The 21,854-nt window shown below is 41.5% G+C and overlaps 1 protein-coding gene across 2 annotated transcripts in view; it reads right to left on the bottom strand.

The window, feature by feature from the left end:
- Positions 1-3,185: 3,185 nt before the first annotated feature.
- nav2a (neuron navigator 2a) overlaps positions 3,186-21,854 on the bottom strand; it is a 101,334-nt gene continuing 82,665 nt past the window's right edge. For both annotated transcript variants that reach the window (XM_028589316.1, XM_028589395.1), the window contains 18 exons: positions 19,481-19,504; positions 18,990-19,064; positions 16,463-16,546; positions 16,227-16,350; positions 15,426-15,598; positions 12,793-12,965; positions 12,020-12,173; positions 11,365-11,545; positions 10,868-10,968; positions 10,676-10,771; positions 10,274-10,451; positions 9,550-9,785; positions 8,725-8,876; positions 8,301-8,372; positions 7,373-7,569; positions 7,166-7,284; positions 5,946-6,146; positions 3,186-4,216 (listed from right to left, as the gene is read on the bottom strand). In XM_028589316.1, coding sequence (XP_028445117.1) covers positions 4,091-4,216; positions 5,946-6,146; positions 7,166-7,284; positions 7,373-7,569; positions 8,301-8,372; positions 8,725-8,876; positions 9,550-9,785; positions 10,274-10,451; positions 10,676-10,771; positions 10,868-10,968; positions 11,365-11,545; positions 12,020-12,173; positions 12,793-12,965; positions 15,426-15,598; positions 16,227-16,350; positions 16,463-16,546; positions 18,990-19,064; positions 19,481-19,504 — 2,466 coding nt within the window. In that variant the 3' untranslated portion in view covers positions 3,186-4,090. The remainder of the gene's footprint in view (positions 4,217-5,945; positions 6,147-7,165; positions 7,285-7,372; positions 7,570-8,300; positions 8,373-8,724; positions 8,877-9,549; positions 9,786-10,273; positions 10,452-10,675; positions 10,772-10,867; positions 10,969-11,364; positions 11,546-12,019; positions 12,174-12,792; positions 12,966-15,425; positions 15,599-16,226; positions 16,351-16,462; positions 16,547-18,989; positions 19,065-19,480; positions 19,505-21,854) is intronic.

The following is a 21,854-nucleotide window of genomic DNA, read 5'->3' on the forward strand; positions in this document are numbered from 1 at the left end:
GCCAAGAATATTGAGTTACGTTTACCTTGACCTTGAATAGAGTTGTTTATTGAAAAATGTAGTATTTCGATAATAATTTATATGAATTTGTTTAATAAGTATTATGTGTTGTATATATGTTTATTTCACACTTTTTGTACAAATACCAAATAAAATTGTAAACAATTCCAAGTCAAGTGTGTGTCTTTGTGTGTGTGTGTGTGTGTGTGTGTGTGTGAGAGAGGATGACTAAGTGAATAGGGTAAACATTTTAAATAGATATCACAGTGAAAATTCCCCAGTTTATAATTTACATTAAGACAATTCTTTTTTTGTACTACAAGCTTTCTGAAATTGTATATTTAAATATGCAAATGAGGCACTATCAAACTATCTAATAAATATGTGCTTATTTGCATACATTTCCATTGGATAACATCGGGTTCAAAATTCTTGTTTCATTTTGTTTTCATATCAAAGTCAAAGGTTTTTACAGATGGAATTTTGGATATCTCTTATCATGCCATAAATCAGAAAATACTGTCAGCAGCCATAAAAATTCAACCCCATGTTTTAGGAATAAAATATTAAATCAGGCTATGAATAATATATATGAACAAAAAAAGCTTCAGAATGTACAGTAGATAGCAATAAAACTGGAAAGGTTGGTGTACAGTATGTAAGTGCTACAGAAGTGGAGTATGAAATAAAAAACTCCTTTTGAAATAAATACATTTAAAGATATGTATTGTAAAATGCCATACATTAGTAAAATAAACACCTAAACGTGTGTCCAGTCTGAAAGAAGACATGTTATGGAAGCAAAATAGCCCAAAATCTCAAAATAGACTACCGCATGAACAAAAAAAAAACGTTTAACAAAATTCAATCATAAATAATCATTCATTTTATTGAATCACAATAACTTAAGACTAGTACAGTGATATCAGATTTAATTCTCCGAGACCTGGACAGACCAGCGATGACAAACCGCATCAATCTGCTCTGATGTAAAGAGACTGTACACAAAATACTCCTTTTCAAGTATTGTAACAAATCAGCTAGAAAAAGTCATCAAACTGCTGCAAGATAATCAACTATTTACAAAGTTATGTTACATATAAAAAAAATGTACATAGCAAAGAAGGCTAAACATTCATTGAGTTTGTGAGTAATAAACTGACAGACTGGTCAAATGCTTCAACAACATCCACACCTCTCAGAGCAGGCTTTACTCAAGACAAAACAGAGAATCAGTCTCTTTGTGCTTACAAGGACCATAGCAGGAGAGCCTTTTTAAACTACACAGACACACATCTGGACAAAGAACATGGGCCACAAATCTGACAAGTCCTCACGAACCATGATGTACGTCTCGGCAGTGCTGAAAACCACACAGGGGACAAACGCACATTCAGCTTTTTGCTTCCATTAGGAGATCAGAATGAATGTTGCATAGGATCTGTGACTGAAAACACTGAAAGCGATGGAAGCTGTGCTGGATGACATGAGCCCCGGCTTTAAACGTCCGCCTGCCCTTCCCAGAAGGCAGGCTGGGAGGAAAAAAAAAAAAAAAAAAAGTACAATATTCTTTAAATTTTAAGCCACAGAAATGTCAAACCATTTTACATCATTCAACCACAAGTACCTTTATACCTTTAACCTCAGATTAATTATATCACTATAAACAAAAGCAGCATATACACTAGTTTTAGTTCGACATGTTTGTTAGGACAGTTTTGTTCATCACAAATCACACAAAACAGACCGTGAGTGTGGAGAAAGCACAGTTAAAGGATGGCGATGAGGTATAAAAATCGAAACATCTTCTTAAACTTCCCTCACCCAATCAACCTGCACAACTTTCTGATTTCGAGCACCAAAACACATCAATATAATTTTTCTTTCTTGCTAGTGGTCCGAATATTTACACCAGCTTCACAGCACTGGGTCATACATGCATACAACTTAATTTGAAACCCAGTACTGCTTCTCATTCACGTCTCAATCCCGCGGCATCGGTGTCTGATATGATGAGAGGTCGACCGTGCTCGAGGAGAGAGTCGACTCGGGAGCCCTGTTACGTTTACAGCCATTTAGACAAATGAAGAATCAGCGAATGCACATAGTCTGTTAGAAAAGAGTAAGGCATTGTTTGTTAGAATTCAGTCCAGCACCAAAAGAGATTTGTGCTACAACAGCCTGTTTGGGCCAATGTGCATGGAGATCTCAAAGGGTTATTTGTTGGTCAAAGCGAGAACTTAGAAGTGGTAGAGGCGTCGTTTGTGAAGTTGCATGGAAAGTTACGACACAGATGGCAATGACATTTTCTTAAACACGGTAAAAAGGATAAATCTAGCCATGGTGAATGCTGATTTACCAGTTAGTGCCTTTTACTCCTGAAAGACTTTTTTTGAGAACTAGGACCCGGAAAGGGATTTCCAGGTAAACTTTTTTTTGTCCTTGCTATGTCAATTCTTTCTATAAATGTGTGTGTCTGTGTTTACATTTGTGTGTTTGGCCAATAACACCTTTGCACATACATTACAGTTTCTTCAACACCTTGATGAAAAGTTCTATATGAAGTGTCGATTCCAAAAGGAACAAAGAAAGTATCAGTAAGGATTGTGGTGAGAATTTTTTGACTTTTACATTCTCCTTGTTGTTGAGCAGTGCTAATAGTGTTTACCAACTTCCTTGTTAGGGTTAGATATAGGGTTTATATTATGGATTTGCATTAAAGTGCTCATATTATCCTCATTTTCAGGTTCATAATTGTATTTAGAGGTTATAGCAGAATAGGTTTGCATGGTTTAATTTTCAAAAAACACCATATTTTTGTTGTACTGCACATTGCTCCAGCTGCTCTTTTCACCCTGTGTGTTGAGCTCTCTGTTTTAGCTACAGAGTGAGACATCTCACTTCTGTTCCATCTTTGTTGGGAGTCGCACATGTGCAGTAGCTAGGTAAGGACTACTAGCCAGTCAGAAGCAGAGTCTGAGGGCGTGCCATGCTAGCAGCTAGGCGAGCATTATAACGTTGTTACAAAGTGACCACGTTTGTCTCTGAAGTAAAGGCTGGACTACAATAGAGCTGTTTGGAGCAGTTTGTGAACAGTGTTTTCTGTTGGAGATGGTAAGTCCCTTTGGGCTGGAAGTTTTCACTTTGTAAACCTATAAAGTGCACAAAAAAGATATATAACACAATAAAGGAAAGGGGAAAAGCCAAAAAGCATAATATGAGCACTTTAACACACCAGTTCTCATCGTTTTTTTGTGCATGAAGAGATTTGAAAGCAGACATTTAACTCAAAAACATTGAGTTGTAACTAATAGGAACTATTTTTATTAATGCTCTCTTAGTTGCTTTTTGTGGACACACATCTCCTTCATGGAGTTGAATAAAACCAATGAGTGTCAAGAGTTTGGGATGTAATTAATGATCTCCGAGGAGTTTTTAGAAGTGTGAGCTGGCACGCTGTAGGACTTAACATTCACTTTGCCTCGATTTATCCTTCAGCAATTACACAGGCAACTTCAGCCGCAGAAGAAGAGGAGGAGCCAAAAAACCTGCTGGCTGTTAATCCGTCCAACAGCCTCATCTGTGTTCTCAGCGGCTGGTAGCTCAGGCTCACTGATGCTCCAGAGACGAGGGTCTGTATCGCCATCTGCAGCCTGCTCAGACGCACGGCAGCTGGGCAGGACCAGGAGTATCTCAGCCCGATGAGCTGGAGCCGATGCTGTAGGCTCAGTGGGGATCGGAGGACTCCTGGCTGGTGTTTAAGTACCCTAACAACAGTGACAGACCGTGTGTTTTTATTCTGTCTGTCTGAAGTAGATGTCAGGCTCCTGACAGAGGAGCCACGGGCCACAACGGTGAAAAAACAAAACCAAAAAACAGCGCAGTGCAGTAGAAACCTTTTGTCGCCCGTTTTCTGAAATGAATTTGAACCTTTTTTTTTGTTCTTCTTCTTTTTAAATATTTGGGTTACCTGCACCCAAATTAAGGTGGCTGGATTTTGTGACACAGAATTATACTCTAAACAAGAAGTTCTCCCGATGAGAACAGTTCTTATAAAAAGTTCCTCCTGAAAACTTGTCCCCGTGTTGCATCACAAGGTGGACTCCAGCGACGAGTCCAGGATGTCGTCCTGGTGACTGTTGCTGTTGGAGTCGCTGTCGTAGCTCTGCGGGCTCGACGATGTCGCCGCCTCCTTCAGACGCATCAGCATGTTCATCTGTTGGCAGAAACAGGCGTTAGTCTGATCGAGCTTTACAACTCAGAGGTTGCCCTGCTAAAATAAATAACTTAAAGTAACGGACGCAAAGTTAAAGGTCCCATGATATGGACCTTAGTGGTCCCCTAATACTGTATCTGAAGTCTTTTATATAAACCTTAGTGGTCCCCTAATACTGTATCTGAAGTCTCTTTTATATAGGCCTTAGTGGTCCCCTAATACTGTATCTGAAGTCTCTTTTATATAGACCTTAGTGGCCCCCTAATACTGTATCTGAAGTCTCTTTTATATAGACCTTAGTGGTCCCCTAATACTGTATCTGAAGTCTCTATAAATTCAGCCTTGGTGCAGAATTACAGCCACTAGAGCCAGTCCCACAATGAGCTTTCCTTAGGATGTGCCATTTCTGTGTCTCTAGCTATTGAGGAGGAGAGAGAGGGGGCAAGGTGGAGGGTGGGGTGTGTCCTTGACCAACTGCCACTTTGCTCGTTTGAAAGCCATGATGTCTCTCTCACATGGGTGGGCCAAATTCCCTGGGCGGGTAAAGCAGAGAAAGGGGAGGTAACCTTTCAGGTTCCAGATCGGCCCATCTGAGCTTTCATTTTCTCAAAGGCAGAGCAGGATACCCAGGGCTGGTTTACACCTATCACCATTTCTAGCCACTGGGGGACCATAGTCAGGCTGGGGGAACGCATATTAATGTTAAAAAACCTCATAAAGTGAAATTTTCATGCCATGGGACCTTTAAGTATTTCAGGTCGAGATAAATAAGTGATGAAGCTTCATGAACCATTAGTTGTATGCTAATAAAATAACTCAAGGTCCACTTACTAGCTTTCAATTTCTGTAGAAAGTTAAGAAGCTGAGGAATGTTAGTAGACCTTGAGTTAAGATTTCTTTTCTAAACTGCTGTTTCCAAGATCAAGAATAAACGGTACTGTTTCTTTTCAAATATTTTTTACCTAAATTTCAATGTTGGAGCGGAGATACTATATACTCAGCAAAAAAAAAAGAAACGTCCTGTCACTTTCAACTGCTTTTATATTATAAGCAAACTTAACATATGCAAATAAAAATCCAAAGTAGCCTTCAGTATGTGGTGTGGCCACCAGCTGTATTAAGTACTGCAGTACATCTCCTCCTCATGAACTGCACCAGACTGGCCAGTTCTTGCGGTTGTTGTTGCCATCCTGTACCAGTCCAGCAGGTGTGATATTCGGATGTAGCGATCCTATGCAGGTGTTGTTACACGTTACAGCTGTGCTTCCTGTCTCCCTGGAGCGCTGACTTATGCGTCTCACAGTAGGAACACTGCAATGTATTGCCCCGGCCACATCTGCTGTCCTCATGCCTCCTTGCACCATGCCTAAGGCACGTTCACGCAGATTAGCAGAGACCCTGGGAGTCTTTCTTTTGGTGTTTTTCAGAGTCAGTAGAAAAGTATCTTTACTTTCCTAATTTTCTTATAACTGTGACATTAATTGCCTACCGCCTGCAAGCTGTTATTGTCTTTTGGACCGTTCAACAGGTTCATGTTCATTAATTGTTTATGGTTCATTGAACAAGCATGGAAAACATTGTTTAAACCCTTTAAAATGAAGATCTCTAAAGTTATTTTGATTAATTTGATCTTTAAAATACAGTGTCCTGAAAAAGGGGCGTTTCTTTTGTTGCTGAGTTTATGTGTTCATGACTACCCTGTCTAAGGCGAGTTGGTATTTTTGCTCACCAGTGGGTCTGCGTCGCTGTCGCTCTGAGGTGGCTCTTTCCTGACTCCTTCTCTCGGGACAGAATAGCCATCGAAGCCCACGTCCTCTGGGCGCAGCTGCAGCAGCGGGGGCCAATCAGACGGAGTGGACGTGGCTGACCACGGGTAGGTGTCAATCACCCAGGCAGCGGGGTCCTCCCACGCAGCCCGGCGGCCGTACAGCTACAGAGACACACAGAATATAACTCTGAAACAGACTAGAAGATGATCTGAGGAAGATTTAGCATTTTGGAACCGAGTGGCATAACTGCTTGGAGGTTTCAGTTTGTGAGTAATCACTGAAAGCCAGTTTTGTGTGGAAATTCCTCTGCCTCTAAAAAGCAGGTGCTAACAGGTATTAAAGGGAGACTTCACCACGGAAGAGAAAATTGAAGTCAAAAGTGAAAGCTGTTACAAAAAATGCAAGAGCCTCTGAAGAAAAAAAACAGCAGTAATAACAAATGAACGCAATAACTGATAAATTATATGAAACCAAACTAAGAAAAGGTGGATCTACTAAGCTGACTGCAGTGTTTTTTTTCAAATTTTCAAAGTAACGGATGCCAAATTGAGTATTTCAGGCGGAGATAAATATGAACCATTAGTTGTATTTGCTTTACCAACTAGATGGTGCTCTTGGTTTAGAGAGAGAGAGAAAAAGGCTCATGTGTTGGCACAGTTCGGTGTGCTTTCAACCCTTTGTTGAACAGCGAGCACCATCTAGTGTGCTCAGACAACATCACTAGAGATGAACTGCAGCCTCAGCATCACTACAGTGTAGGGCTGCCACCTCTTAGTCGATTAGTTGACTAATCGGTCATTTTGGTCTTAGTTGGCTAAGATTTCTTTAGTCGATTAGTCATTTTTTATGCTTATTCATGCTTAATTACTTATTTCCAAGAAACTTCTGAGCATATTCATGGTAAACACAATATTTAAAGTGGTGCTTTTGCAGGATTAATTGTGGAGAAACTCAGTTTTACAGATGGTTAATTAACTACATTTATATTGTGCTTTTCTAGTCTTAACCACCTCTCAAAACGCACAGCTCTGTCAATTAAATCAACTAATCGATTAGTCGACTAAGAATTTCTTTAGTCGAGGACAGCCCTACTACAGTATGGTTTCTCTTCTAGAGCCCAATCAGTTGATTGAATCAGTTAAAGTGTGTGTGTGTGTGCGTGCGTGCGTGCGTGCGTTACCTGCAGTCCCTCTCGTACAGCCTCCAGCATGTAGGGGATGATGGAGTAGTTCCAGAGGTCGGTGAACCAAACCCTGGATCCCTTCACGTCCATGGGACAGGACAAGAGGAGACGAGGTCCTGCACGCCGCAGAGCACAGAGGTAAGACACTGATTGTCTGCCCACACCGACATTCAATAAAAGGCGTATTGTGCATCACTCTCTTACCGATGGTGACGTCAGAGGAGCTGTGTGTCTCCAGGAAACGGTTGAGGTGGTGCCAAACCCGCGGGATCCAGTCGACGATCTTTACCAGCTCCATGTTGCGCGTTCGGCTGCCAATCTCAGTCTCGATCAGCTTCCTCCGCAGGTAGCGGCCAAGGAAGCCTTTCACCGGCTCCATGTGGTTGGCACACAGCACCCACCTGATCAGAGAACATGTCGGGACTTTAAAGTATCATACAAAAATGTAATTAAATGTATTTTAAGATCATGTCAATCCTTCAATTTGTTTGTATAGAAAACTTTCATTTAGCTCTAACACACATAATTACTCCACTAGACATGCCACTCGAGGTCTTTTTAAAGTTCCAAGAGCCCGAACAAAATCAATGCAACATACAGTATTGTATCGAGGAATGGTTGCTTGGAACTCCCTTCCAGTAGAGATTGCCAAAGTGTCTAATATATCAAGTTTTAAAAAACAAGTAAAGGATCATTTAAGGGCCAGAAGAATGTAACCATATTTTTGTATTTAGTTTATGTATAGGAAGATTGAAATGTAAACAAAGATGTTATAAAATTGAAATTTTTGTTCTGTATTTGTGTATTCATTATGAGATCTTATATTACTATTTGTATACATGGAAAGAAATGTGTATATCTGCAAGGAGACAAATATTAGTTATCTTGCTTTTATATTTTGTGACTGTTTGTGACTGTTTTAGATTGAAAATATCATGTTTTGTTTTGTTTATCTTTTTATTTGTAGTTTGTTTGTTTTGTCTGAAAATGGAGTTTTATGTTCTGTGTGGACCCCAGGAAGAGTAGCTGATGTTTTGCATCAGCTAATGGGGATCCTAATAAAATCAAATCAAATCAATATGTCAAATATCCAGCTGCCAGGAGTGGGCGGAGCACATAGGCAGCAGTTTACCTGAAGTTGTGGTGAAGCTGCAGGTTGGGGGCCGATGACGTGGCTTGGCTCATGGTGCCGATAATGTAGGGGCTGAAAGGACAGAAAAACACTGATTATTATTCGTTCCACATCAGTCCATGTAGTCGTACCATAGTTAATAAGTCGCTGGACACTTAAAGTAGAGCGGTTGAGAGGGTTTTAATCTGCTTTGACTTGTGTGGTACAACTCCTTTAAGCAGTTATTACAGAGCTCTACTTTCAGTTGAAAACATTTGAAGTCATGAGTGAACTGAAACATTGTTTTGGTTAACAGCCATTCTGTTGAGATGTTTGACTTTTCACATTTAACACATTTTCAGTAATGCAGTGTATGCCATGTATCCGAATTCATTCAAACATAAATTTTGTGTGTGTGTGTGTGTGTGTGTGTGTGTGTACTGACCAGTGCTTATAGTTGCAGTTGAAGACGCCGTTAAAGATCTCTCCCAGGGAGCTGACGTGGTGCAGGTTGTCCAGAATGACTACCAGAGGGCTGTCCGCACCAGAGACACCGCTGCACTGCTCGGCTAAACCCGACAGGTACTGACGCAACTCCTGCAGAGAGAGAGAGAGAGAGAGAGAGAGAGAGAGAGAGAGAGAGAGAGAGAGAGAGAAAGCATTAAAAATCATGTAACCAGTCATATTTGTTTGTATGTTCTTGGAGTACCAGGGTTTTCTACACAAAACCTTTCTGTACATAAGCTGGCTAATGATGTGTTACATTAACCACCTAGTGCCCTAATTTTACTATACAGTACTATCAATACTGATCATACATTTTTACATTTGTTTATTCATTTGTATAAATCGAAACTTGCACATTCCCTTCAAGTCACAAAGGCTTTCTCTTACTTTCATCAACTTTTGGAAACTGATCGTAGTGATTTGTTTTTTGCTTTATGTGTGATTCGTACAGCTTTTAAAACCTACCAAGTATCTGAATTTCACAGCCTCCACAGTTATTTAATAAACAGTGTTTGTTAGTTGGTTATTCATAGATACTTTTGCTTATAGTTTCGATGGCTATTGTTTAAAGTAAGAAAATTGGATTTGTACTTCATCTCACAGTGCAACAGAACTTTTAAGAACTTATACAAGAGTCCACTGATATTAAGTTTCAACACTAGAGACCTGTCTGTTAAACTCTGCAGAGGGGTTTTAACAACCACTAAACCTAAGATAGATCATGGAAGCACAGCGAATACAGAATTTCCATGTGTGCATTTACCTTGCTGGACTTGTGGTCCACATTGAAAGTGACGACAGCGTTTGGGGTCAGAGGTCTGCCCTCTAGCAGCAGCAGGTGTCGAGACAGCTGATTGGCCAGGTAGGTCTTTCCTGTACCGCTGGGGCCCGACAGGATGACGCGCCTGTGCTCCTTCAGCAGGGAGACGTAGCGCTGCAGCATCGGCTTCGGGATCAGAGTGTCAAACACCAGCGAGTCCACGTTCTCACTGCTCACACCTGGACGCGCATGCGCACACGCACACACACACACACACACACACACACACACACACACACACAGGATATTTAAGTGAAGTGATTTTTTCTAACTGCGCGACTAAAAACTGAATTTCGAGCAGCTGCGTAGCATAAATTAAGGTTTTCCCAGTCTACCAGACTTCCAGTATCTATGTCGGTCTAGTTATGTAGAGGAATAAGAATAGCGCACTGAAGTTTGATTGAAACTTACATTAAACTGGATTTTTCTTTTGTTAACAATGGCTTAGTCTATGTCGATGACGATTCATTTAGGGGATTGCTCCGGTGCCGCCAGAAGATCCGCCAGATGTCCCTTATTATGGTTTTAAAAAAGTGCCAATAAACCAGAGCACGTTTTTCTCCCATCCCGGAATGCTGTGTGGACTAACCAGACCCTCCTCCCCAGCGCTGTGGAGGAAGGTCTGGCAATGCGAGACTAACGATGGCTTGAGATGCAGCGTTGGTACCTTTGAGCTGGATGTTGATGGTGTTGCTGTCTCCCACCAGGTAGCCGCAGGGCAGCAGCTCGGGCGTTTGGGCGGCGCCGGGGATGCTGGGCCGGTGGATTTCTCCGATGTTGTATCCATCCACGCTGTCGGAGCTCAGGCCCAGCTGGCTCACCGGGTCCACATGTGTGATGTACTCCTGTCAGACACAAAGTCTCGGCATTAAATGGATGTTTTTGTGAAGTTTCTGAAGACAACACCAGCTATAAGGCCTTTTCTGGTTCTAAAAGCATATTTCAGTGTGTGATTGAGTTAATAGTAACTGTATGCATTTAGTGTTATAGTAGAAAACCTGACTGCCAATACTTACTTACAAAACATAAAATTCAAGTCTTTAAACAACACTGACGCTGAGATGTTTACCTTGAAAAGACGCCGGACCACACCATCAAGGACGTCCCACTTGGTTTTACCACTCACACCGATGCACCCAATCAGAAAATGACGAGGCCGGCCGTCCTGCGATGGAAAAACATGACTGGTTTTAGACACCTAAAAAGCGTCCAGGTCCAACAATAAAAACAGTTGGAGTTGAATTTGTCAAACAGGTCTCACCTCTCCCCACTTGCTCTCCTTGTCCAGGCTGACGACCATCTTTACGTGTCGCCCCTCCTTCCTCATCCCTCCCTCTCCGCTGGTGTCGTCCAGCAGCATGTCTGACAGGAGGGCAGAGCAAAGTCAGTTTCCCATGAAAAATGCAAATGTTAACGGCTGACTTAAATCAGTCAGGTGTTTTCATGTTTTCCCTTTAAGAAATCAAGTCACTGCATAAAGCCAACAGTCAAGTTATTTATTATGTGTACTTTTCAATGTCTGACAGATTTAATGTCATCTGGGCCCACTGACAGTGAGACAGTCTTGAGACAGAAATTTGTTCTAGTGACAGAAATTTGAATCTCTGCTAACCCATTTATAAAGAATGTAGTTGTAGAAAAAAAGACAATAATTTGATACAGTGTCCCAAACTGTTATCGGTGACACTGAGTCGAGGCCCATTCAGTGTCTCTTATAAATCTACCAGGAACTGTGGCACATCATCAGCTCTGTCTTACCCAGGCTGGTGGACTCGCTGGTGGTGAGGTTGAGGCTGTGCTGGGAGAGCCCCGGCCCCTGGGCCTGGCTGTGTGTGTGAGGGGGAGGAGAGGAAGAGATGGAGGCCTGGGACCCCATCCTGCTGCCCTGATTCTCCACCTTGAGACGGTCATTCTCCACCTTCAGCTTCCCAATCTCCACCTGCAGACACACACACACACAAAAATTGGGTAAGCTGAACAAAAACTATAATAATTATAATGAATTCTCTCTTCATGTCAATCGGTGTTCATATTTACATGTCTGTTGAGTGCTAAAATGTCTCCTTTAAAATTCCAGTGAAATATGTATGTCAGTAAGTCATAATATCTGAGCACTTTAATCTTTTGTTTTTTATGGGTAAATAAAATGAAACTCAAACCTTGAACATTTACAACTTTAGAGAAATAAATTAGCTTGACTTTAAGGCTGTGGGCATTTATGCTTTAAAAGGGGGAATCAAAAGTGAATAATAGAGAATAAAAACTGTTGCAACTCACAGAAAGCTGTGAAGCAATGACTTTCTGCACTATGCGATTCAGTACTGATTTACCCTTTAATGTTAAGTTCTCTAAATTCTTCTATTTGAGTGTGTGTGTGTGTGTGTGTGTGTGTGTGTGTGTTGCGTCTGCAGACCTGCATGCGGTTCATGGCCTCCCGGAGCTGGTCCAGCTGATGAGCGGAGCTGAGAGCCTCCAGGCGAATATCCGTCAGTTTCATCTCCTTCTCCCTGAGCTCACTGCGCAGCTGCATCACCGTCTCCGCCTCGCTGTCCAAACACTCAGACAATCTGCACACACACACGCACACACACACACACACACACACACACACACACACACACACACACACACACACACACACACACACACACACACACACACACACACACACAGTTTAGTAACATGAGATATGATTTAAGCAAATTTTAAGGTTGTTTTCCCATCTGTACTGTTTGAATGATTTCAAACACACAGACAATACTTTATTTGGATATGTTTTGTATAGCAGGGGTCCTCATACTTATTACTCATAGGTCCATATCTGATTTTTATTTAAGGTCAGAGGTCCAGCACAAAACAACATCAACTCACTTATAACTTTTAAGCAACATACATTTAAGTTGAGTGCTCGGTTTTCCTGGTCAATGTATATAACTAATGTTTATTCATAGTCACTTAAAATGTATTGAATAGAAAATGTATTTAAAAATAGAAGAATAGATGCTATACATCATAAGGTATTGTATCCATAACACGAGTCATGGGCTGGGTGCAGATGGACTTGCTGTTTGGTGCGGATGCGGACCTTGGTCTGGACTTTGAGAAGCCCTGTTGTATAGGATACGCTACAGTACAGAATAGCCCCAATAATCCTGCAAACACATACAGATGATGATGTCTACGTACAGCGAGCTAGAGTGTGTGTTCCTGAGCATGTGGCTGGAGGCTGTGGTGCCGTTGTGGGGCAGCTTAGGCGAGGACGGCAGCGACGAGTCCGTCATCTCCTCAATGTCGGAGTGAGAAGAGGCCGACTTGGGAGATTTCTTCTTGCTGAACGCTTGTTTGAAGGAGCTTCGCAGCTGCAGGTACAAAACAGAGAAGTGTAGAGAGACGGTGAGCAGGCGAGGGACACACTCCCAAAGACACAAGGCTATGAGGGAGAGGAGGAGTGTGACGAAGGAAAGTGGAGTAAAACTGCTGTGAAAAAGTGCAAGTGAGTCACAGGGGGGGAAAGGGAATTACGGGTAGACCGTCTTATCACTGGAGCTCCAGCTCTAAAATCAAAACGCTGAGTGTGAGGAGCGTAACGCTACTGATTTCTACCTATGGCTCATCGTTTTTGTTTTTAATTTTTCTTTTTAAATCTAGAGTTTTCTATATTCAAATATAGTGAAACTCAGAATTAGAGTTTATTTGGATTAAAATCGTTTTTTCTCAATGTATTAAATGAGAAATTCCAAGATGAGCCAGTGACAGTGTTGAGAGTTCTTTTTGGGAGACAGCATTCAGATTTTTGGACACCTGAACAAGACCGATGTGTGCATGTTCACACTGAAAATTAGATACTGTATTTAGAATGTAATTTGCACCTCAAACCCTCCGTGGCTAAAACGTTTCTTATTTTTGTAAACTTGCATAAAGGGCAACATCATGTGCATTTTCTCCTCACTTGCTAAAACTGCAATGTTTTCTAAGCTGTACTCGTTTTTGTTCTTTTTAAAAAATCTACGTAGTTTCTGGTGAAACCCTGTAAAAAAACAAAACCGATAAGCCATATTCAAACTACATGTAAACTTTTGGGTAAGACCCATGTCCTAATATTGTTTGAGCAAGAGATTGTGTTTAAAAGAGAAATCCACCGTGTATACTTTACACTCTTATCATTGCTTCTACTTTAGTCAGCTATTCCCCTTGTACAAGCTTTTCAACAATCTCCTGAGAAATGTCATCTGTTCTGAATTCATGTAGGAAGACAGAATTATTGTGACAACACACTTTCTAAAGACAGATTCACACATCTGCAAACTGTGCTACACAGCATTCTTACTATGGGGTAGAAATTGGTGTCCGTGCCTTTTCTACAATATTTTGTTCTCTGTAGGATTAATAAAATATGTGTTACGAGGCTTTAAAAAGAAGCTTCTTTGATTTTGAGGGACATCGTTTTGGATAACATCTTTGTAGCTGCATTGAAGATATCTCAACATTATGTCACGTCGATAGTGTTTGGCCACTTATACGAAAGCCCATCACAAAATGGATCACGAGACACAAGCTATATTCCTAATAACCTGCTATATCCCTAATACCCTGTTTGTGGCAGTGTTAAAAGTGTTTTCTGATGGATTTTTCTTTTCAAGAGCTGGCTCAAGTGTCATAAGAGCAGTTTTCAGGGAGAAGCAGTGTTGGGGAGGAGAGGACAGGCACTACGGTGGCAGCAGAGACAGGAGGAAAAGGACAGAGGTTAGTAACCTAGAAAAAGTGCGGGGGTTAGGCAGCTTTGTTTCCTTTCATTTCACACAGCGTACCATTCTTACCTCATAGACCTGCCACATGAAGCGAAGCAAAGGAAGACAGAGAGACAAAACAGCGCATGTTCATATGGGTGTGTTAATGTGTTATGGAGGGACAGAGATTAAACTAGAGGCCCCTACAGGACCAAAGCTGATTTCTTTTTTTTTTACCTCCAGGCAGATACAAGCTAATGCTACATCACAACCACCATGAAACAAGGTCTTTCATGATCCATACTCTCCAACACACACTGCCCCTATACACTCCACATCACATACACTGTGTGAGCACCTGCATGGAGGAGCCTCTTGTGGGGTCTCATCTACACAAACTGACAGCTGGAAGCACATCCACACGCACACACAGGAAGGGCCTTCTTTATTATTACTGTGACCTAAAGCAGGAAACTCGACACAAGCTCACGTCTTTTAAGTGCTACCACAAAGCACCACACGGCTCTTCCTGAAATTTTAACATCAGGATCAGGGAGTGACAACCACACAATACAAAGACAGAGAGGGGGAAAAAAAAAGATCCATACGTCATCATCTATGACTTTTCCTCCGGTGCACAAAAACGCCTTTCAACAACAAAAAAGAAAACGTTCATTATAAGTTGTGAATGAAAGTATGTAAGATGGTTTGTTGTATGATCACTAGTTAAAAACAAATATGAGCTGACACTAGGACTAGACACTAGCTAGTAAACACTAATGTGGTACTTTGCAGGTTAAGATACGCCTACTACTACTACAGATTTTGCCCAGTTTTCTGACCTGCAAAATCACTAAATCAATCATTACTTGGTATTCAACAGGACTGGGCCTATGGAAATCCTAAGTGTATTCACCTTTTCCCCAGTGAAAGATGCCTAAAGGGGAGAAACCCGACATGAGAATGCACAACGAGACAAAGACAAAAACAAACCACCATGAGTCCTGGCTGGCTGCTTGTTAGTAACTTATTACACACTGAAATCTTTAGATGCATCCTTTTTTTTCTTTTTCTTAAGTCTCAGCATCTTACCCAGTTCTTCTTGTTCTTCTTCTTGTTTTTTGCGTCAGTGTCCATGTTGGAGCCCACGCTGGAGTGGCTGGTTGCGCTGGCGACGCTGCTGACGCTGTCCGAGGAGTGCTGCCTCCTGATGCGCAGGTCTGGCTGCGGATTCTGCTGCTGCTGTGAACTGCCGTTACTGCCAGCTATAGGAGACACAGGCAGAGGCAGGACATGTATGGGTTTGTCAAATATTAGGCTGCAATATCATCTTATATTAAATATCAATTATCAACCTTGTCAGTGTTGTTCACTTCTGACTTGAGATGTTTTCCTACTTTGACTACAGAAAAAAAAAAAAAAAAAAAAAAAAAAAAACGGCTCCAGATTACTGAATAAGTGGAGTGCATTATCCTGCTTTTTATTCGCTCATTACCCCAAAAGAGATTGGTTACTTACAGCGTCAGAAGTTTTTCTCTTCTGACAAGAGCAACACACAACAAAAAAACACACCGCCTGGAGCTCACAACTCCAACAATTTATTGATAAATGAAGATCCTCGACACATCAAAATGTCTGTTTATCAATATCAAGATGCTTTGTGGTTCGGACAGATTGTGGGATCCTATTTTGTAACATACCTGTCCCTCACTTTGATACAAGAGTGCAGAAGGACATCTTGTATCTATTAAGATGAGTAATATTTAGTGAAAAAACACAGAATATTATATTGCTTTAGATTACTATACTCAAGGTCTCAAATGTTGGCACAAAAGTCTAAAAATATTAACTCTGGCCTTCAAATATCCCTGCTTTGCGTAGTGTTTGCCATACCTGTCCTGTCCCCTTTTGGCGTGAGTTCAGGTGTGTTGATGACTCCGTTGATGGCCGCCTGAGCAACAGCGTTCTGCTTCTTCAGCAGCTCAATGGTCTTCCTCAACTCATTCAGCTCAGAGTCCTACACAGAGGAAATGACAAAGGAGGATCAAACCAACAAGTCCACTGCAGTGACTTTGAATGTGCACTTGGATTAGTGCAGTCTGTTCTAAAACAAGGGGAGCTGATCTCACCTTCTGCTCTGCTGTCAGTGTGAGACTCTTCAGTCTGATGGTCATGTTGCCCAGACTCTGTTCAAACGCTGCCACCAGGTGAGCCTGTGGGAGAAACAAACAAATTTTGCAAAATGTAAACCAGGAACTCTGTAGAGCTCAAACCTCCTCTAGTCTATATCAATGACGTTTCTCTTCCGGGATTGTTCAGATGCTGCCGAAATTCCGCCGGATGTCCCTCATTTCAGCCAGATGTCCGTCACCTTCCGCTTTCTTTGTGTTGGCATTCTAAACTCCGGTGGATTTATGAGGATTATCGTTAACTGCTCCTCAGATCTCTGCAGGGTAAATCCAGACAGCTAGCTAAACTATAGCCTCTTTACGTCCAAGTAGTTACAGGAACAGTCCACTTCTAAACAGTTCTACTAACTACTCTCCACCAAAACCGGTTTTGACATTTGCATTCACAGTGGCCAAGTGGCCATAGGAACTGACCTTTTGTTATTATAACACAGCCATCTAACCACCGCTATGCGGAAAAGACCCTGCCCTGAAGTCGGAAATCGGCTTATCTGTCAAATCTGAGTTTTCTGGTGCACGACTAAAGCAACCTTTGAACGTACACATTCCACCAAAACAAGTTCCTTCCCGAGGCTATTTTACAGAGGCACCGTTGTTCCGCCCCTCAAGATGATTGTGATTGGTTTAAAGAAATGCCAATAAACCAGAGCACGTTTTTCTCCCATCCTGGAATGCTGTGTGGACTAGCCAGACCCAGAAGGTCTGGCAATGCGAGACTAAACCTCCTCCAACCTCATTAGATGTTCACAATTGTCATTCATATTCCAGGTTTGACTTGCTAATAAAATACCATGTACATCAAACACTTTCAAGTTCTATAGAGTATATAGAACTTGAACTGGGCTAAAACTCAAAAATTACATCAGTCGAGTAATCTTCATACCAAAATGGGGACATGCCCAGTGCAAATTAATAACACCCTGTGATAAATGATTATTCCCCCTGTAGGTCAGCGTTGGGCAGGTTCCCACACAACAAACACAACACTGAAGCCAAACCAAAAACAGTGCTTGGAGCTAGATCCCTTTATTCATGCTAAGACACTCCTGACGACAACATAAAGTCATTTTCTGGTAAGCCTCTTTTCACTACAGTTTGGGTGATTTAACGTGATTTTCACGGGTTTCTGGCTGAGAATAAATTGACTTGACTTTCTGACAAAGGGACAAAAACATGGGAGGCTTCAGACTGGGTTGGTGGGACTGGATGCAAACAAGTAAAAACAAGCAGAATTCAAAAGGAACATGTACGTAGATACAGTAAAGACGATAAGCATCGCATGTCAAAAGAAAATAAAGGATTACAGGGGTAATTGAACTTATACAACAAATAAGCTCTCTGAAAGATTTCAAAACTCTTAATTTTAAGTGCAACACTGCAGATGTTTCTGGCGCACCAGTTAAACAAGTTAAACAAGAGTGAAACATCCTTCACTTTATTGTATTAGATTTTACAAATATAAATGATGCGTGTAAGAAGTGTGTGTAGGTGTTGTGACTGATGTTTGATTTAAGTCGTGCCTTTTTGCTACAAAGGGTGTTCTTAGATTCTCGGCCTCGGGGGCTTCAAGGCGTGTAGAGATAATTCATCATCTGTCTGCGGTGGATGATCCAATATTTGAAAAGACAAAGAGTCTACGTCGCCACCTCATGACCTCATGACCCACTACCGACTCCTCTGTTTTCTGTCTGTGTTTGTCTTTCAACACCCATACTGCGCCTTCTTGTATCCAGGCGTCATTAGCTGTAAATCTTCAGTCCACATCTGCGACTGTCCCTCAGCAGTGTGCTGAGACTTGACTCTCTGCAGTCATCTAACACCGCTGACTTCCTTCCATATCTCTAATCCACCGATAAACCACCAGCGTGCACCAAGTCAGGCAGCAGATTACAAGCGGAGCGTGGTGAGACTTGTGCAATACAGAAGGTAGGGTGGCAGAAAGAATCGTGTCTGGAGACGCTTTAAGAGATTTTCTGATGGTTCTGCCAGATGTAAAATTACACCTTCTGGGAGTAAAGTGCTCGGTGGGAGCTGTTCCGTATTTGATGAATATCACGAAATGTACTTGTACTGTATTTGGGTGCTTGAGAGAGACAGAGTGCCAAATATCCCCTCTTTTTTTTTTTTTATTTAAGTCTGCTTTAGGTCACGGCACATTTTCTGAAATTATTCTTTATTAATATTATTATTATTATTATTTCAACAGCTAATAATTACATATTTATAGACAAAGTGTTTTTTGTACCTTTCTGTATTTTGCTACATGCTGTACAGCCTTTACTGATAATAACCGAAAAATGGGTTTTTAATGAGCATAAAAGTGATTAAATTTGTGGCATGGTAAACACTGGAAGGAGGTTTGTAAAGGAGTGTGTGTGTGTGTGTGTGTGTGTGTATGAGAGAGTGAGTGAGTGAGTGAGTGAGTGTGTGTCTGTGTGTGTCTATGTTTACATGCTTGCTCACTTACGTTGGCACTCAGCTGCGTCGTCAGGGCGGAAACCTTTTCCTGGGAGGCGTCCAGCTCCCGACGCAGCTTGCGGATCTAAGGACGCAAAAAAGCACGACATCAAAAAGCATCAAGACAAAAGCATACACGCCTGCTCCATAAAAGCATACACAGCGCACATACACACGCATCCAGCCACATAAAGACAAGAAAAACTGTAGCAAAACAAATGAGGGAGGCTCCCAGATTGGAGCTCTGATATGTTCAGGTTAAGAGATGAAACACGGTCAGTCAATGCATAAAAGAGCACATACAGTACTGTACAGGTGTACACAGGTGTTCGAAAAAGGAACAAGAGCCTGTTACAGGGTCAGTCACAATACAGTTACATGTGTAACTAGATACAACTGTGAAAACGCCCCCATGTTCCAACAAGTCCAGCCACTGTACATAGAAAATTAAAGAGCTGAGAAAACACAGGATAGAGGAGCTGTGGGCGGGCTGAAGCTTACCTCCGACTGAGACTTCTCCTCATTCTGTAAAAACAAACATCAGAAGAAGAAGAAGAGAAATCATTAGAGGACGTGCTGACTGAATTCTGACATGCTTTAATGAAAAAGAAGAGCAGTTGAAGCTGCAGACCATGCACCATGCACATGTCCTGACTCCTGTTTGATTTTAAAGCTCCATGGAGATGAGCTGTGTAAACTGTGGAGGAGAGTGTCTGGGTGTAATATGTCTGGAAAGCAGAGATATCGTCCTGAAGGCATTGCAGTCATCTGTGTGCGATTGTGTGTGTGTGTGTGTGTGTGAGAGAGAATTCCATTGTCTCCATAGGCTGCCCACAGAACAATAGTAAGAAAAGATAGGTAGCCAAGTACATACGGAGTGAGAGCAGGCAAAACAAAGGCTTGCACGAACACAACACAACCTGCTGCTGCTGCTACTGTTCACAAAAACAGTCAAACATATAACACCCACATTTACATGTAAACATGCTGCACCGGGCGCTGACACTGCGTCTGGAACTATTTTTCTTTTAACCTGATGCAAGCTATTTTTTACATCTTATTTATAGTTAGAGGTCAGTTGACAGTGAACTCAAAACGGGTTCATTTGTAGCTAAAAGATTGATGTCAGCTAAAGTCTGATGTCAGTGTATGTGCATAATTTAAAGATGTCCTACTTTGGCGCCATCCAATGGTAGTATCAAATACAGCACAATGATGGTCTCCGTTTTCTACAAAAATGTGTCATCAGAATAATTTGAAAGAGGCTGTTATCAGGTAAGATTGATAGATGTGATGATTATTTTTGAAAGAATGTAATACCTTTAAGGCTATCCATTTATTATTTAAGCTGTACTTACTTACACTCGCCAGAGATGTTATGTTATTGGTCCTGCTTGTTTGTTTTATTAGCAGGATATTTCCAAAATTAACAATTATTTAAACTAAACTTGGAGAAGAGTGAAACAAAGAGAACAAAGAGAAAGTGCTCATATTCTCGTGCATATACAGAATTTATTTGAGGATTTTATTTCATAACATTTCCACTATGAACTTCTGCATTTGCTTTGTAATGTATAAACACATCTGGCTCATTTATCCCATGATAATTGATCACTAGATTCATTATAGTTTCTTGACATTTGCTAATATTATAAAATAACACATTTAGAGGATTGTTAAGCCTTGGTGGAGGTATGTGCTCTCTGGGTGCTTTTTCTTTGTTAAAAGTTTTTTGTTAATCCACAATCAGTATTTTTAAGGCCTGTGGGAGGCCTGAACACAGCTGTTGTGTTGTGACAGACGCAACGAAGCAGAATATCTGATAATTAATGGTTTTTCATGTGGTTCCACCTACCAACCACTAAAACAGGTTCCAACAACCTAATGTGTCTGTGCATGCATTAGGCAGTGTGTAAAGCACATGTGTTCTGCGGCATGAGTGGATGCTTTACAAAGTGGCATCTGTCCACACATGGTCCTACCACCCAAACAGAGCTGCCAATCTCTCACACACACACACACACACACACACACACACACACACACACACACACACACACACACACACACACACACACACACACACACAACCAGTTGATCCTAGATACACAGACAAAAAACAGCAGCCTGTCTGTCTTGGAAACACAGACAAAACACAGAGATCTCACTCTGATGCAAAAATCCAGGACCAGACTTCACAAACAAAAACAATCCCATGAGCTATCAACATCATGGCAGTTAGTGTGTAAACCAAGTGTTTACACACAAGCAATAAACAAAAATGAAAAAGGAATCTGAGGGAAAACCAAAGTAAAGTCGGAAATAAAATGCTAAACTTACAGCAGAGTTTTTTTTGGTGGTGTTGTGGAATTCCCAAACGTTAAATTAGTTTTTCAGGTATGAAAATGCTGTCAGAAATGTCTGCTTTACTGATCAAGAAATAGAAATTCCATAAAGTATCTGCGAATATATGTCCTGGGTAATTATATTTTTGACTTACAGCTGTATCTTACACTCCAAAAGAGCAAAACAAAAAAGCAGAGCAAAGTACTCCTGCACTCTACAGTCCTCCTCCTCAACCCTACCGTTTGTTGCCAGGATGTGATGGTGCCCGCCAGGGATAACGTCGCCATCATTTTTGCCTCCACTCTCCTCCCCCCTTTGATTTCAAACCTGTGGCTCTCCGGCTCAAAGGACAAGCCAGTGCAGAGCAGAGATACAATTGTCTCAGAGTTTCTCTGCTACACCTGCCCAGGTGAGTAAACCAGCCCACAGAGGGGGGAGGAGCAGTGAAGACAAGGCTCTGATGGGCTACTGTGTGAACATGTGGGCTGTCCCAAGTTTGCCTGTGTGATTACAGCGAGACCTTTTTCTC

The sequence above is a fragment of the Perca flavescens genome, chromosome 1 (genome assembly GCF_004354835.1).
Source record: "Perca flavescens isolate YP-PL-M2 chromosome 1, PFLA_1.0, whole genome shotgun sequence".
NCBI classification, from domain to species: Eukaryota; Metazoa; Chordata; class Actinopteri; order Perciformes; family Percidae; genus Perca; species Perca flavescens.